At 43.6% G+C, this 15972-nt stretch overlaps 1 protein-coding gene across 6 annotated transcripts in view; it reads left to right on the top strand.

Annotated features, from left to right (window-relative positions):
- The window catches only part of LOC121286718 (receptor-type tyrosine-protein phosphatase delta-like), a 471126-nt gene that overhangs the window by 421460 nt on the left and 33694 nt on the right, over positions 1–15972 (top strand). For all 6 annotated transcript variants that reach the window (XM_041203736.1, XM_041203735.1, XM_041203734.1 and 3 more), the window contains 3 exons: positions 4942–5096; positions 6390–6675; positions 15042–15220. In XM_041203736.1, the coding sequence (XP_041059670.1) occupies positions 4942–5096; positions 6390–6675; positions 15042–15220 (620 nt within the window). The remainder of the gene's footprint in view (positions 1–4941; positions 5097–6389; positions 6676–15041; positions 15221–15972) is intronic.

Below are 15972 nucleotides of genomic sequence, written 5' to 3'. Positions count from 1 at the left end.
GTCAGGCACCAACTCGATAATCACTCACAGGGTCGAATCCTGAACTTCAGGATAGCACAGTTCTCAATACCCTGCCTAGACAAAATCTCTAGTGATAACATTAGCGCACACTCCTTCAACAAAAATACTTTAAAAATCAGCTGAAGCATATTTATAACAGTGAGAACAATTTGTCCTGGAACATTGTGTGTCCTGTTAAGTCGTTTTTACAAATTGTACTTTGAGTTGCCAAGAAAGTTTTATTGGGGGAAAAAGTGATGAAATTGGACAAAACCAAACCAGAAGTAGGTTCATGTTAATTACAGCTTCATGTAACAGTTGGATTTTTAGAACTTTCATGATGAGAATGATTAAGGGTAGAAGTCTCTTGCTTCCTGTTGGGGCAACTTTTTTTTAATTAATTCATGGGATGTGGGCTTCGCTGGCTGGGCCAGCATTTATTGCCCATCCCTACTTGCCCTTGAGAAAGTGGTGGTGAGTTGCCTTCTTGAACCGTTGCAGTCCATGTGGTGTAGGTACACCCAAGAGTGCTGTTAGGAAGGGAGTTCCAGGATTTTGATCCAGTGACAGTGAAGAAATGGCGATATATTTCCAAGTCAGGATGCTGAATGACTTGAAAGGGAATTTCTAGGTGGTGGTGTTCCCATCTATCTATTGCCCTTATCCTTCAAGGACTAAAGCAATCCCAACTGCACTACAGTAAGGAAGAACATTAGGTGTCCTTTGCTGAGTACAGCAGATCTGAGAGTCTTCTGTCCTTCCTAAGGTAAATTAAGTGAATGTTCTCCAGACATAGATAGGGATCTGAGATGAGAATTTTTCTCCGGTCTGCCCTAATGGGCCATATTGGACTTCGATCATTCTAGCAATCTACGGCAGGGAGGCTGCAGTCTGACAGAGACTGGCACATCCATCCTTCCACCCTGAGCAGGTCAAGAGTTGCAGAGTGGAGTTTCAAGGCCTCACAGTTGAAACCTCCTTGGAAGAGAATGCTTGTTTAATTAGTAACGAGTGAAGCATACAAAGTAGGCCCGCCACGTACACTGCAGCATTTGACTTTCATTTGATGCTGCTCGAAAGTGTATCTTTTTCCTCTTTCCCAGCCTGCCCCTCAGCCTTTCTCCAAAGGCCCTCCTCTGCTCAAGATGCAGATTTTGCCCAGGGTCAGGCACCACGTTGCTGGCTACCCTCTGGCATCTCTCCTAAAGCGACTTTTCTTTTTCATTTTGGTGAAGTGACCTAACAGAACTCAAATGCCATCAGAACTGAACCCAATTCTGTCCTCGCCTGATGGCTTCACACCCTCATTTGCCATTTTGAAGCTATGACTGGATGATTTTATTTCCTCCCACCTACTTGCCAGCCTTGGGAGTTCAGGTTTATTGTGTCATGGCCCAAAATCCAGTATAAACTGCCCTTTAAATGTTATTGTCAAAATGTGCTCCATCTGTCTTATTGGTATTTTACCCAGTGATGTAATGGACTGAGCAGAAAAGATATGGTTGTAATTCAATCTATGACATCAATGAAGTAGTCTGTTAAGGGCAGGGAGAGGAACATCTGTGTGTTCGAAAATAAAACTTTGACCTTATATTCCAGACTTTAATCTTCCAGAACCTTACAGTTTTTAATCAAGAACTCTATACCTATCAGAAAGTTGGTGATGCATTAGTAATTTAGTATCAATTTCTATCAACTAATTAATCTTTTCTTGTGTTTAAAAACTCTTACATTTTGACATGCGCACTGCTTGTCGGATGTCCTGTCACACTTTAGCCATTATCCTTCAGACGTCATGTGGTAGCGATTATTCCCTTACTCACCCTGAGCAACATCACAGGTTGGCTGTACAAATATACATTACTCACAGGACTACAGAACACAGTTGTGATGTTTAGCTTCTAATATGGTGCTGCGTTTAAGCTGGCCTCCCCTGAAGGGGGAGATATGAAGCAACTGCTTCATTTTCCCCAAGGGCAAGGTAATCTAAATAAGCACATCTTAAAATCGATTTATGGGTTAATTGTTAAGGAAAGGTTTGATAAATTGATAGCTGCTTAATAATCCCTGGATCCTGCTCTAGAGGAAAGCCCAGGTTGCCAGGGTCAAAAAAGAAAACAGCAGGATCTGACTAGCTTTTTTATCTTTTATATATAATTTTGACACTCTGAGGGTTGGTAGACATGCACTCAGCACAAATGTTTCACAACAACAGCTTATTACACTTTTAGCGTCATAAAACATCCCAAGGTGCTTTACATAAGTGTTAAAAAGCAAAAATTTGATACCAAGTCATGTAGGAGATATTAGGGCAGGTGGCCGAAAGCTTGGCTAAAGAGGTAGCTTCTAAGGAGTGTCTTAAAGGAGGAAAGTGAGGTAGAGGCGTGGAGAGGTTTAGGAAGGGAAATCCAGAACTTAGGGCCCAGGCAGCTGAAGGCAGGACCACCAGTGGGAGAGCAAGTTAAAATCAGGAATGCACAAGAAGCCGGAATTAGAGGAGCAAGATATCTGGAAGGGTTGTAGGGCTGGAGGAGATTACACTGATGGGGGTGAGTTGGGGGGGGGCATGAAATATACATATATAATATACACCAATATATGTGATATGTACTTATATGATATAAAATCTTAGTATATCTAAAAAAAATGTTTAGTGTTTGGCACACCAGTGTCAAAAGTAGAAATAAAATGACTTAACATGTAATATAAAACAGTATGACTGCGCACATCTCTTGTTTTGACCTCTATGTCAGGCCACAGTGTTGCACTTCATATCTCACACATGTATATGTATATATGCAAATTCTTGCAATTGATTGACTCAGATGTCATATTCCAAAATCTGTCTTATTGAGAATTATAACCAGCAAGGAATTCTACGCATCAAAAAAGACATTTCATAGTGTAATAAAGGTCTTAAAATAGTTCAAAGAAACATGATTAAACTTTGTGTAAAACTGTCACCTTTGAGGACTGTAATTAATATTTTTACTGTGTAGGCTGAGCTCTTCTGACAGGTCAGGGACTTGAGCTGAAATTCTTCCTGGGGGGAGTTAACAACTATACCTGTAATTCGCAGAATGCCTTAGATTGTGTATATGGTGAAGAATCTCCCAGCATGCATCAGTATGATAATTCGAAGCCTTCCTTCCCTCAAGGTGTATCACTGGTTATAATTTTCCAAATCATTTCATGCACATACTCTGCGCACGCACACACATACCCCCATAGGCACACATGTACACACACCCACTCATGCACACACCCTCCACCACGCACACACCCCACCACATGTGCACACTCCCCATGCTCGCACACGCTCCCACGCACACACACCCTCCCACGCACACACACCCACTACGCATTTACCCCCTCCCACACACACACACACAGCCCTTCACACACGCATACACACCCCCACCCACACACATATCAAACCCAGGTTTCTTGACCAAACAATTACATTTTGTCCAACCTCAGCATCTGATTAGTTAAAAACCTTTAAGCTTGAGGCCATAAATTTACACAGACCCACTTAGCAGAATAATACAATCTGCATGATATGGTATAACACTGCCATTCTTAAAAACTTTGTATCATCTGAGTTGTGTGTAGATCAGCCAGTGCATAAATTGGATTCCTGCGACAAATGTCACCTAAACTCTGGATACCATATTTTAATTTTTTATTCTTTCATATGATGCAGGCTGCACTGAGCACTTGTTATTCATCCTTAATTATAGATGCAGAACAGTCTCTGCACAAAAAAGAGAGACAAACCAATGATTAACAGGAATGAGCATTTACAACCAATTTACTAACTTCTAATCCTTAGCTGGATTCCCTCAAGGTGTGTTGAAGTAGGGGGCTCTGCCAAAGGAGCCTTGGTGAATTCCTGCAGTGCATCTTGTAGATGGTACACACTGCTGCTACTATGCGCTGGTGATGGAGGAAGCGAATGTTTGTGAATGGGGTGCCAATCAACCAGGCCACATTGTTCTGGATGGTGTCAAGCTTCTTGAGTGTTGTTGGAGCTGCACTCATCCAGGCAAGTGGAGAGTATTCCATCACACTCCTGACTTGTGCCTTATAATGGTGGACAGACAGTGGCAAGTCAGGAGGTGAGTTACACGCTACAGGATTGCTACCTATGACCTGCTATTGTAGTGACAGTATTTACATGGCTAGCCCAGTTCAGTCTCTGGTCAATGGTAACCTCTAGAATGTTGATAATAGGGAATTCAGCAATGGTAATGTCCTTGAATTTCATGGGAAGTTGGTTGGATTCTTATGCAAGATGGTTGTTGCCTGGCACTTATGTAGCACGAATCTTACTTGCCATTTATCAGCCCAAGCCTGACTATTGTCCAGGTCTTACTGCATATGGACATGGACTGCTTCAGTAGCTGGGGAGTCGTGAATGGTGCTGAACATTGTGCAATCATCAGCGAACATCCCCACTTCTGACCTTAAGATGAAAGGAAGATCATTGATGTAGGAGCTGAAGATGGTTGGGCCTAGGATACCACCCTTAGGAACTCCTGCAGTGATGTCATGGAACTGAGATGATTGACCTCCAACAACCACAATCACCTTCCTTTGTGCTCGGTATGACCCCAAATAGCAGAGTTTTCCCCCTGATTTCCATTATCCCCGACATTGAGGAATACTTACTGGTATATATAAGAAAAATGAAAAATTGATTGAAACAGTGTGAGAAATTCCACTCTCTTTCATAATTCCCTAATTGCCTAAAATGCTTGAGATTAATACTGTTCATGTATCTGGTTGTTTTGTTGTACAACCCATCTATTTGCTGCCTAACCCTACAAAGACCAGGACTCTCACAAGTCTGTAAAATACATATGGACATGAATGCCTTGTGTGTATGACATACCCAGAAACTAGTTTTACAGGTAAACCTCTTTCTTTTCTGAGTAGAATGGTTCCAGTGAGAAGAGAGAGGTTCGACAGTTTCAGTTCACAGCATGGCCTGATCACGGAGTCCCAGAGTATCCGACTCCCTTCTTAGCATTCCTAAGGAGAGTAAAGACCTGCAACCCTCCCGATGCTGGACCAGTGGTGGTGCACTGCAGGTAGGATCGTTCTCTTATATTGAAAACCGTTCTCCGTTTTATGCCTCCAGCCCTTTCACATCAGAGCTGATGATGCTTAAATCATTGTTTAAAATGCTGTTGGTTCGGTCCAATGGTTGATTGTTGGGGTTTTAAATCAAAGTTATTCCTGCATCAAATCTTTTCACCTCCCTTTGTACAAGTAGTCTCTCTGACCAGAGGGCTAATTTGAAATGGGCTCGAGCTATACTGAATGGGAGCCAGTGTAGCTGGAAAGTCAGTGTGAGTCCTGTGTGAGAAATGTCTATTCCTGGTTATGGGCTGCTGAAGGAGAAACAGACAATCTCATAGCTGTCCCTTAATGATGGATGGCTCTGGCCAATGAGGTTAGACATAGACAACCCCATAGCCATCCTTTGATTGAATATTGACGACAATCAGCTCCGAGATATATCTGTATTTTTTTTAAATGAAAGATATGTTGGAAAATTTAACATTTGATCTCATGCATTGTCAGCATAAGGTGCTCAGTGGCTAGAGGGAGATAAAACTCCCAACATCTCCTACTCCACCCACGTATCCTTCCTGCTTCCCAGATCAGACATTTTATGGCCACTCCAGCTGGAAATACCAATCTTTAGTCCTTTATATTTAAATAAATACATGTATATATTTGTGTTTCGTTCTTGGCAGTACAAGTAACCCTGCACTGGCCCAGATATTTTAATGTTGATCACCACAGAAACCAGCCCAAACTGCACACCACTAGATCCCACCTTGTACTGCTGCACCACTCGGAGTGTCGAACAAGAGTTTTTTTAAGGCAAAATCAATTTTCTCCATTTCCCATTGCCCAGTGGTTACCTGATGAGAATTCAACCACTATTACAGGCTTGTCAATTCTCATTTATTAGGAGTAATTCTTATTTTGGATTAAATATCCATTTGAAAAACAAGCACGGCTCCATTTGTTTAAAGTTATTTGCAAGCCCTGATCATCCTTCTTCCACCTGGCGTTTCCTCCTTATTAATAGTCCAGTATCTTGCTCATAAGCCCATTTATCATGTGTGAATCTAGACAGTCAGTAGACTGTTTCCTCATAAATGTGTTGGACCTTGTTCAGCAGCAAGAACCTGACTGATTTTTCATGAGACTATACCAACAACACTAGACCCAATTGTGATACAAAGCCACCACAAGAATAAATAGTGCAAAACAATTAAAGGGTCACTGAAATCCAAAAGCTCCTTAATCCCATCCTATGGAGAACAGACCGTGCAACACCACCTGAACCATTTCAATTAATCTTTCAGTGCTGGAGTTGGTCGAACTGGCTGTTTCATCGTCATTGATGCTATGCTTGAGAGAATAAAACATGAGAAGACAGTTGACATTTATGGCCATGTGACACTGATGAGGTCACAACGGAACTACATGGTACAGACAGAGGATCAGTACATTTTTATCCATGATGCATTGCTGGAAGCAGTGGCTTGTGGGACCACAGAGGTGATGGCCAGAAACTTGTTCTCTTACATTCAGAAACTCACACAGGTTGAGGCAGGAGAGCATGTCACGGGAATGGAACTAGAGTTCAAGGTAAGAAGATGAACCACATCATTCTGGTACATATTGGAGGCTGTGGCATGCAAGCGTTCACTGTCTTGATAGCAGATAAGCTAGAGGATTTGGGGAGAAAACCTTTCTAATTGTTATTCGTAGTTCCAATCCTACCCATTCCATGCCCCACCCACTCTTACTACCTAAGATTGGGGCAGTATTTAATGTAGACAATGGGTGTTTTGCCCTTCGGTTAGAGAACCAGTGAGAACCCAGCATCATCTTTTTAAAGGTCTCAATTTGGTGGCAGACTGAGAAGGCTAGCCATGAAACTCCCTGCTGTTTACTGAATCGGGGCAGAGACAGGAAGCCAGCCGGGTCACCACCCGCCACCCTCCTGCCTAATTAAATGCCCACCCCCACCACCAAGCTCACCATGGTGGGGAGCGAATTAAATTCCACTCTTGGGCTCTTCTGTGTTTAAGATTCTAGTGATGGTTGTTAATTGCCTTCCAGTACTGCACAAAATGGCCATTCTTCATCCATGAGCCCAGAGAGTGAGATCAATAGTGAGGACATTACTGTCAAGCCCAATCCAATCTTCATCTGACAGCCACACATATACCCTTTTTTCTGAAGTCACTGGATAGCACTTGGCAGTGAGAATTCTGGCTGAGTTTTCTGCTCCCTGGCACAGGAATGCTAGGGCTAATTGTTATGTCCCTCGTGGCACCATGGCTAAGCTCAGCTAACTCAGAACAGCCTGACGATTGTACTTCTCACCTAGCCTTATTCTTTCACAGGATGTGGGCATCGCTGGCTAGGCCAGCATTTATTGTCCATCCCTAATTGCCCTTGAGAAGGTGTTGGTGAGCTGCCTTCTTGAACCACTGTCATCCTTGTGGTATCAGTACACCTGTGGTGCTGTTAGGAAAGGAGATCTCAGCTCAGCAAAATCAAAAGGCACAAGGATGCTATTGCTACTTAGTACATTGTTTATTTAATATAGATTGCAGTTATAGATTTTTAAAAGCCTGTAGCAACCCTCCTGAAATGGAGAGTCACGACTAAATCAGATATACATATGCCCTTGTTGACTAACCTAACAGTGCTATTAGGAAGAGACAAGAAAGAGCTTGCATTTATATAGCTCTTTATCATGTCTTGGAATACTTCAGAGGCAATGAAGAGCTTTTCAAGTGCAGCATTCTTGTAATGTGGGGAACACAGCAGTTAATTTGTGCACAGCAAGGTTCCACTAGAACCTAAATAACTAGATCATGACCAACCCGAGCTGGCATGGGAAAACATTGGGTGGGTGTCCCAATGTCATAGCAACATCGCGCCATATCACAGTTGGCAGGCGCACACAGGGGTCAGAAGCATGCCTGCCGACATTCAAAGTTCCAATTAAAGCCCCAATCGACCAGGATTTTTAGTGGCTTGTGCTCTTTTATGCTTGGCACGTGGGCCAATTAGCCAAGCAGCCTTCACGTTTTTGCTTCATTCTCAATCCGAGGTGGGATAAAATGGCCCAGAAGACGTTTGAAAGTTGAGGAGTTGGGAGCATTGTTGTCAGTTGTTTGTAGTTGCATTAGAGATAGTTTGTGGCATTCCTTGTGTGCAAATATCCTTTGAACAATATTTTCACTCCCTGAGGCAGCTCCACAGCAGTTGTCAGCCTTCAGAGAGCTGAATGTAAACCACCTGCCAATACCTGCACCTGCTCTCTTTCTGCCATCCCCCACCCCCATCTCACCCACCGCTCTGGCAGTGATGAGTCTCTCTCAACGCGTGTTTCACACTGGCTGTCAGTTCATTGGCCAGCCAGCACAAAATCGTATTTCTTCCCAAGAACAGATTCCACATCCGCTTTTGGGCCTGCCAATCGCACACACCTGACAGGTGCAAAATTCAGGCCCATCTGTTTTATGTGTTAGTTGGGGATAAATATTAGCCAGAACACCAGAAGACCTCCCCTGTCGTACCATGATTAGTGCCGTGGGATCATTTACATTCACTTGAGAGGTCAGACGAAGCCTTGATTCAACCTCTCGACACCTCCAACAATTCTGCCGTCCCTTAGTACTGCACTGGAGTTTCAGAAGACTAAGAGGTGACATAATTGAAACATATAAGATCCTGAAAGGACTTGAGAGGGTGGATGTGGAGAGGATGTTTCCTCTTGTGGGAGAATTTACAATTTGGGATTATTGTTTCAAAATAAGGGGTTACCCAGTTAGATGAGGAAAAATTTTTCTCTCAGAGAGCTGTGAGTCTTTAGAATTCTCTTCCTCATGAGGTGGTTGAGGCAGAGTCCTTGAATATCATTAAAATAGAGGTAGATAGATTCTTGATAAGCAAGGGGATGAATGGCTGACTGGGGTAGGCAGGAACGTGAGGTTAAAATCAGATCAGCCTTGATCTTATTGAATGGCAGAGCAGGTGCGACTCCTCCTAATTCGTATGTTCGTATGATAGATGTTGATGAGGGAGAAATATTGGCCAAAACGTTGTGCATGCCAAGAGCTCTTTTACTTCCACCTGAACAGGTTAACAAGGCCTCAGTTTAATGTCTTCTCCAAAATAAATCATCTCCAACAATGCAGCACTCCCTCAACACCGCACTGAAATATTAGCTCAGATGATAGGCTCAGGTGTTGAAAAGGGATTTGAACCCACGCCCAATTGGTTTAGGCATGTGCTACCAACTGGTTAAGAGTGAGTGCCAATGAGTTAACTAGTATTATATTAGATAGGTCATATAAAGATAAACAACATTGGCACTTGAATTTTTCAAAGGAGATTTTGTAGGATTTTTAAAAATTGCCCTGTCTTCATACTCATCAAGGTGAAAGCTATAAGTGCAATGGAATCCTTATGCCCCTAGTTTCACCATCAAGCACTCCCAGGTCAAATAGAATGTAGTTGGATCCCAAGTACAGCTCTCTCAACTCTGCCTCAATATGTACCTCAGCCTCCTGCTTTAGTTTTGTGACATCACCCAAGAGTCAGAAGAGCAGACCTGTGGCCATCACAGGTGAAATTAGCAATTTATTGTCATGCTGTGGAGAATTTTGTGTTTTTGGAACCACAAATCACTAGGAATTTAGTTGAGGCAGATCAAGCTGAATTCACGTAGAGCCCTTGAAGACTGTAAATACTTCCATCTCATCAGTCTGGGGCATGGCCCTGAGAGGCCAGAATTCCAATCCATGGTACTCTCCTTATCTCCACATTCCCATCAATACCCTTCCTTAAATTTAATTTTTATTTAGCGAAAAAAATTGTGGGCTCATGTTCAGAAGATAAGAAATCTGCACACCTCACTTAAAAATATAGGATGTGGGATGTCAAAAGTGAAAGAAATATACGTGTGTGTATAGTGAAACAGTTAATGTGAGACACCGTTGTCTGGTCAGAGTATGATTAATTTGCTGCCTTTAGCCTTATTTAACAAGAGCTGTACTCAGAAAGGGACACATTGCCACAGTCAAGTCCTGAGCAATATCTAAAATGACCCCATCTATGCTTTCAAAGAGAGATGCTTAGATGGAAAGGTACAACTTCTAACACATTCTGCAAATAACCAAATTATGGTCTCATGGCACTTTAGCAGGGAACGAGATAAACAGCAAGCAGGAAGTAAAGGAAAATTGGGAATGAGGGCTTGTTGTGACATGGTTGAAGGGAGATTTATTGATGACTTTGAAGGCAGTGAGAGTTAGCTAAGCCAGATGATTTTGAAAGGTAACTCTAGGCAGCAGGGATATAATAGGTGAAAGGCCAGTTGGTAGAGGGAAACACCAGGACAAATGGGGCAGAATTTCCCTTCAGGCTTCTGAAACCTGCCATAAGGCTCACCTGGAGGTCAGAAGCCTGCACTGCATGGGAAACAGTCACTCATTGGCTAGAATCTCCTGCTGTTCGTGTGGGCACATGCCCAAATCGGAATTGCGTGAAATGACGTTGGGCATGCTCCCTGAGTTCATCGCGCTTGCAAGCAACATTACGATCGGCAGGCGCTCGCATGAGTCGGAAGCGCACCTGCCGACAATTAAGTGGGCAATTAAGCCCCTTAAGGAGGTAATGATTTTACATGGCCTGTCCACTTTTATGATTGACAGACGGGCCAAATGGCCAGGTTGCCGTCACGTTTTCACTACAAACTCCATCCCGGGTGGGATGAAATGTCCAGGGTTAAATAAAATAAAAGAACACGTTTGAGGGATGGTCTGCTATGTAGTCTGCTGCTAGGTGTTTGCATTCACAGTATTGTCACAGTTTGCAGCAGTTTATTGAGCTCATTTCATTTATAAATTACTGCAGCTCTCTGAGGCAGCTCCACAGCAGCCATCAGCCTTCAGGGAGTGGGAGCCCACACCCTCCCTTCTCTCTGCGCCCGCCCCCCTCCCCTCCAGCAGCACTGAGCCTTTCTCAGTGCATGAAATTGCATTTGGGGGCCAATCGCAGGCAGAAGCGCATTTTGTATCCGTTTCCGGGCCTGCCAAACATACGTAATATTCAAGCCATTGTGATTTTCTCCAAGGACCTGCCTGAGACCATAACATAATGGGTCATTTTTTTTTTTGTTCTTTCATGAGACATGGGCATCACAGGCAAGATCAACATTTGTTGCCAATCCCTTGAGCTGAGTAACTTGCCCAGCCATTTCAGAGGGCAGCTAAAGAGTCCACCACATTGTTGTGGACATGGAGTTACCTGTAGGCCAGACTGGGTAAGGATGGCAGATTCCCTTCCCTAAAGGGGTGTTAGTAAACCAGATAGGTATTTACAACAATAGATGATGGTTTCACAGCCATCATTACTTCATATTCCAGATTTTTTAATTGAATTGAAGTTTCACCAGCTGCCATGGTGGGGTTTGAACCAATGTCCCCTGAGTTTTAAACTGGGCCTCTGAATTGCTAGTCTAGAGACATTACCACAACTCCACTGTCTCTTGATGGTTCACAGGCTTTTCCAATCACAGACCACCTTGGCAAAGAATGATGAGTCCATTTGGGGGATCACGGGACAGGCCCCAGAACAAGCTTTAGTAATGTTTGTGCTGCTGGATTAAATTCACCTTCTCTTTAACTATTAGGAGCATTTTTTTGAAATTGGGTTTGGCTTACACAAAGTAACTGTTTTAAAGTGTTTGTGATAGAGTAGCTTGGGTGTTGTAATTTCAGTTTAATCCTCTAGCAGCTGCCCTTTGGTACCTCCCACGAGATCAATCTTCATCATCATCATGTGAGCCAAGACACACCAACGACTACAACAACTTGCTTATGCTTGGCCTAAATAGCTAAGTGGTTATGGTACTGGGTTTATAACCCCAAGATCAAGAGTTCAAATCTCACAATGGCAAACTATGAAACAATGTAACTTCATCTGATAACAGATGGAAACGTGTTTGTACTCGAAAGAGTTACAACAACTTGCTTTCGTATAATGCCTTTAACATAGTAAAATGTCCCAAGGTGCTTCGGTTGAGCATTCTTAAATAAAAATTGACCCCAAGCCACTTGAGAAGATATTAAGGCCAGAGACAAAGAGGCAAGTTTTATGGAGCATCTTGAAGGAGGAGCAAGGTAGGCATAAAGATTTAGGAAGGAAATTCCAGTGCTTAGAACCTAGGCAACTGAGGCAATGGAAGAATGATGAAGACCAGAGATACACAAAAGGCCAGCATCACAGAAGAACTTGACCCTAATTTGGATATCAATTGGGAGCAGGCAATATCAGCTGATTTATGTTTTCACCCTCCTTCCTATATGGTGAGAAGTATCCTCGAGAAGTGGGAGAAAAATATGGGGATGAGGGTGCTGCCAGGAGGATTACTTCAACATCTGAAAGCCTGTAGTAACAAAACTACGTGAGCTAGCTGGAATAACAATTTAACCAGTTTAGTCAACTGGAATCAAAACAGTCAACATAAGACCAATATTATTGATTTCCAATTGCTGCAGCTATTTGTCACCAGCAATGATCCAAGCAGCTGATTACTGCAGCATGGATGTCCTACTGGGGCCAGACGGTGAACCAAGGGCAGGATTTTTAGGTCGGTGCGCGGGCGCGATCAGCGGGCCCAGGAGCGACCGGGGAACAGACCACTGCCCGCGATCAGCCCCCGACCACAATTTCACGCTGGCTGGCCAATTGACGGCCAGCCAGCGTGAAGCATGTGCTGAAATGCTCTGTGCTGCCAGGGTGGGGGCGGGAAGAGGGCAGCCCCTAATGCAAGCGCAGAGAGCTGCCTCAGGGAGCTGAAGAATTTAAAAGCAACAAATAAAGATTTTAAAATCCAGAAAAAAATGTTCAGGCACCAGGATCAGCCACCTGAACATGTACATGGAGCACAATTTTATGTCCCATGGGCAGGTGGAAGCACATCTGACCCGATCAGGTGTAAAATAGTGCGCGATATTTCGGTCAGCGGGCGCATGCGAGAGTCGGCAATGCGCCCACGTACAATTAAGAGGCCTATTAAGACCCTTAATCAATTAATTTAAACTTATTTTTCATGGCCCGTCGAACCTTATGGTTGGCAGGCAGGCAAACTGGCCAAGAGACCTTTGGATTTTTTTCAGAAACCTCATCCACAGATAGGATGAGGTTTCCAACATTAATTTTTTTTTAAATCTTAGATGTAATTTTTATAACTTTTATGTTCATGTCAGTGAGTCCTATGTGGGGACATGTTTTGCGCATTTTCATAATCATTATTGTTGATTTTAATATTCTTCAGCTCCCTGAGGCTGCTCCCTGCCTTCAGGTTGCTTTCGGTGCGCACTCCCCCGCGCTCGCACAGACTTTTGCGCTCGCACTCCTCCAGCCCCCATCTTGGCAACGCTGAGCTTCTCAGCGCGCCTTTCACACTGGCTGGCCATTAATTGTCCAGCCAGCATGAAATTGCGGCCAGGGGCCGATCACAGGTGGCTGACCGTTTCCCGGCCATTCCCGGGCCCGCCTGACGACCCGAAAATCCTGCCCACGATGAAAATTCTGTCAACACGTTTTGTTTTATTTCATAACGGAAACCTCGTCCCACCCTTGGATGAGGTTTCATCAAAAATGCAAAGCCTGCCTGACAGATTCGCCTGTCCGGCAATCGTAAGGCTGGATGGACCACGAAAAATTGGGGCAATCAACCTGTTTGCCATTAACAGCTGAAATGACGATTTACTCCCTGAGGAAACATTGCAGTTGAGCCTTAGCTTAATCTCAGTCCCTTAGGCAATGGAGCAGAGGTGTCCAAGCCTTTCATTTTCATTAACCACATATACACCCCATGGTGCCTGAGAGGCAACATATAATGGTTAAATCCAATGTTCTCATTAAGCTGCATCTATCACAAGTTACCGATACTAGCAGGTCTTGGTGTTTGGATTTAGGGTTTATTCATCAACCCTTTCCAAAGGCCTACAAAATTCAAACAGGACAAATCAGTGAACAAGAGTAAAAAGCACAGAATAGGAGTGAATTGCTTAAACGTCAAAGGATGATATGGTTCAGGGACCGCACGTAGCCTATAAACCACAGTTTGAATTTCCTTGCAATGGAGCACCTGTCTTCTTTAAGAGGGAAAGCCCATGTGTGAAAAACGCCATCTAAATTTTTCAATTTTGGTGTCTACCTGCTTCCTTAAAGAAGCCTGCTTCTGCATCCTAAATATGACTTTCCCCTCCCTTCTAATACAATGTTCTGTAATTGATGTCATGAGCTCAACAAAAGATTCAAGAGCGGAGATCAACCATGACATTATAAGTAGACTATCCTATGAGGAAACCAGTTTACATTTAGCTCCATCCACCACAATGCTCTGCAAATGGTGGTGGCAATGCTCGACAGGGTTGCAGTTTTCTCAATGAATGATTTAAAAATTACTGAGCAGAGCATCTTTGGGTCAATGAGGATTTCTCTATTAGTGGTCAAGCTCTATAAGCTCCTTCAGGAGAGTAATGCACCTGGTGATGGAGCATCAAGATGGCGATAGATGGATTTGTTGTCACAAGCCCTCCCAGCCTTGGCAGCCCTGTGGAGCTGAGGCCAGGACAGGGATCTCGGAGGAGGAACAAGGTGATTACAGCTGCACATTTGAGAGCTAACCATGAATAAACTCAGCAGATAAAGCTAGGAGGAGTTCAGAATGTCTTTGTGAATCCATACCATTGCTAATGGCCCAGTTTAACTGATGTAACTTTTGCTGAGTCGGTACACGTCATTTTTACACACTCTGATAACTGGATTCAGTCTGGCAATAAGCAAAATTGGCGAGTAGATGACGACTGGCAGGGAAAGATGGAAGGGGAGGAGGTAGCTTTTGACATGGACCTGGACACAGATGAGCACTTCACTCAATGCCTCTGATTGCCTTATTCACTTTTTGCTCTTTTTAGCGCCTGGCCAATTCCAAAGCTCACACTTCCAGATTCATAAGTGCCAATCTTCCATGTAATAAGTTCAAGAACCGCCTTGTCAACATCATGCCGTATGAGACAACGAGAGTGTGCCTACAGCCAATCCGTGGGGTGGAGGGCTCTGATTACATCAACGCTAGCTTTATCGATGGTTACAGGTAAGTGCCCAGGGGAAACGACCATTGCTGACTGCTTGCCATGGTTCTGCATTAGCACTGTAAACTTACAGAGCAATATTAGGAACTACCTGCTGTGCAGTTCGATGCACAGTTGTCGCAACAGGAGATTGTGTTTTTAAATTCTGAACAATTTCACACAATTATTAATAGTTAGGACATGTTGCCCAATATGTTCCATAGCAGGGAAAATTGTCATCTGGCAAAATAAAATTTTAGTTAATGGAGCCTAAAGGTGGTCAACCTAAGACTTTATAAGCTGCAACAGCTGATGAGCAAAGATACATTTTTTGAATTAACCCAATTCTGAAGCAACCTTCATTCCTTCTCTCACTAGTGCCATCAATGGCTTGTATAGTGATATCACACAGCACTGTGGTACCTTTGCCTGTGTACTCATTTCTTACTTGTGACACCAAGCAGCTATTTGGTCATGAAGGGCATCACCATCCCGTGCTGCCCTCTGCTCACCTGTGCTTCAAGCAGTGATCAGATGCAGAGGACCTTTTCTTCTCATTCCCTTACCTGAACCAGGAATGCTAAAATCAAGTGTAGTATCCCAGCTGGAACCTGGGTTTTCCTAGTCTGCGAAGCCCAGTGCTACATGGTGCATTTCCTCAGTGAGCGAATTGGCCCTTGTCCACTTTACCCATTTTTCAAAACATATATTCTTCTTTCCCTCAGTCCATTTTGACAGGACTTGTATCAAGTGCTGGCGAGAGGGGAGTGGGGGC

This window comes from Carcharodon carcharias, chromosome 14 (assembly GCF_017639515.1).
Source record: "Carcharodon carcharias isolate sCarCar2 chromosome 14, sCarCar2.pri, whole genome shotgun sequence".
Classification (NCBI taxonomy): Eukaryota; Metazoa; Chordata; class Chondrichthyes; order Lamniformes; family Lamnidae; genus Carcharodon; species Carcharodon carcharias.
The sequence above is the reverse complement of the archived record's forward strand: the minus strand, read 5'-3'. Positions and strand labels throughout refer to the sequence as shown.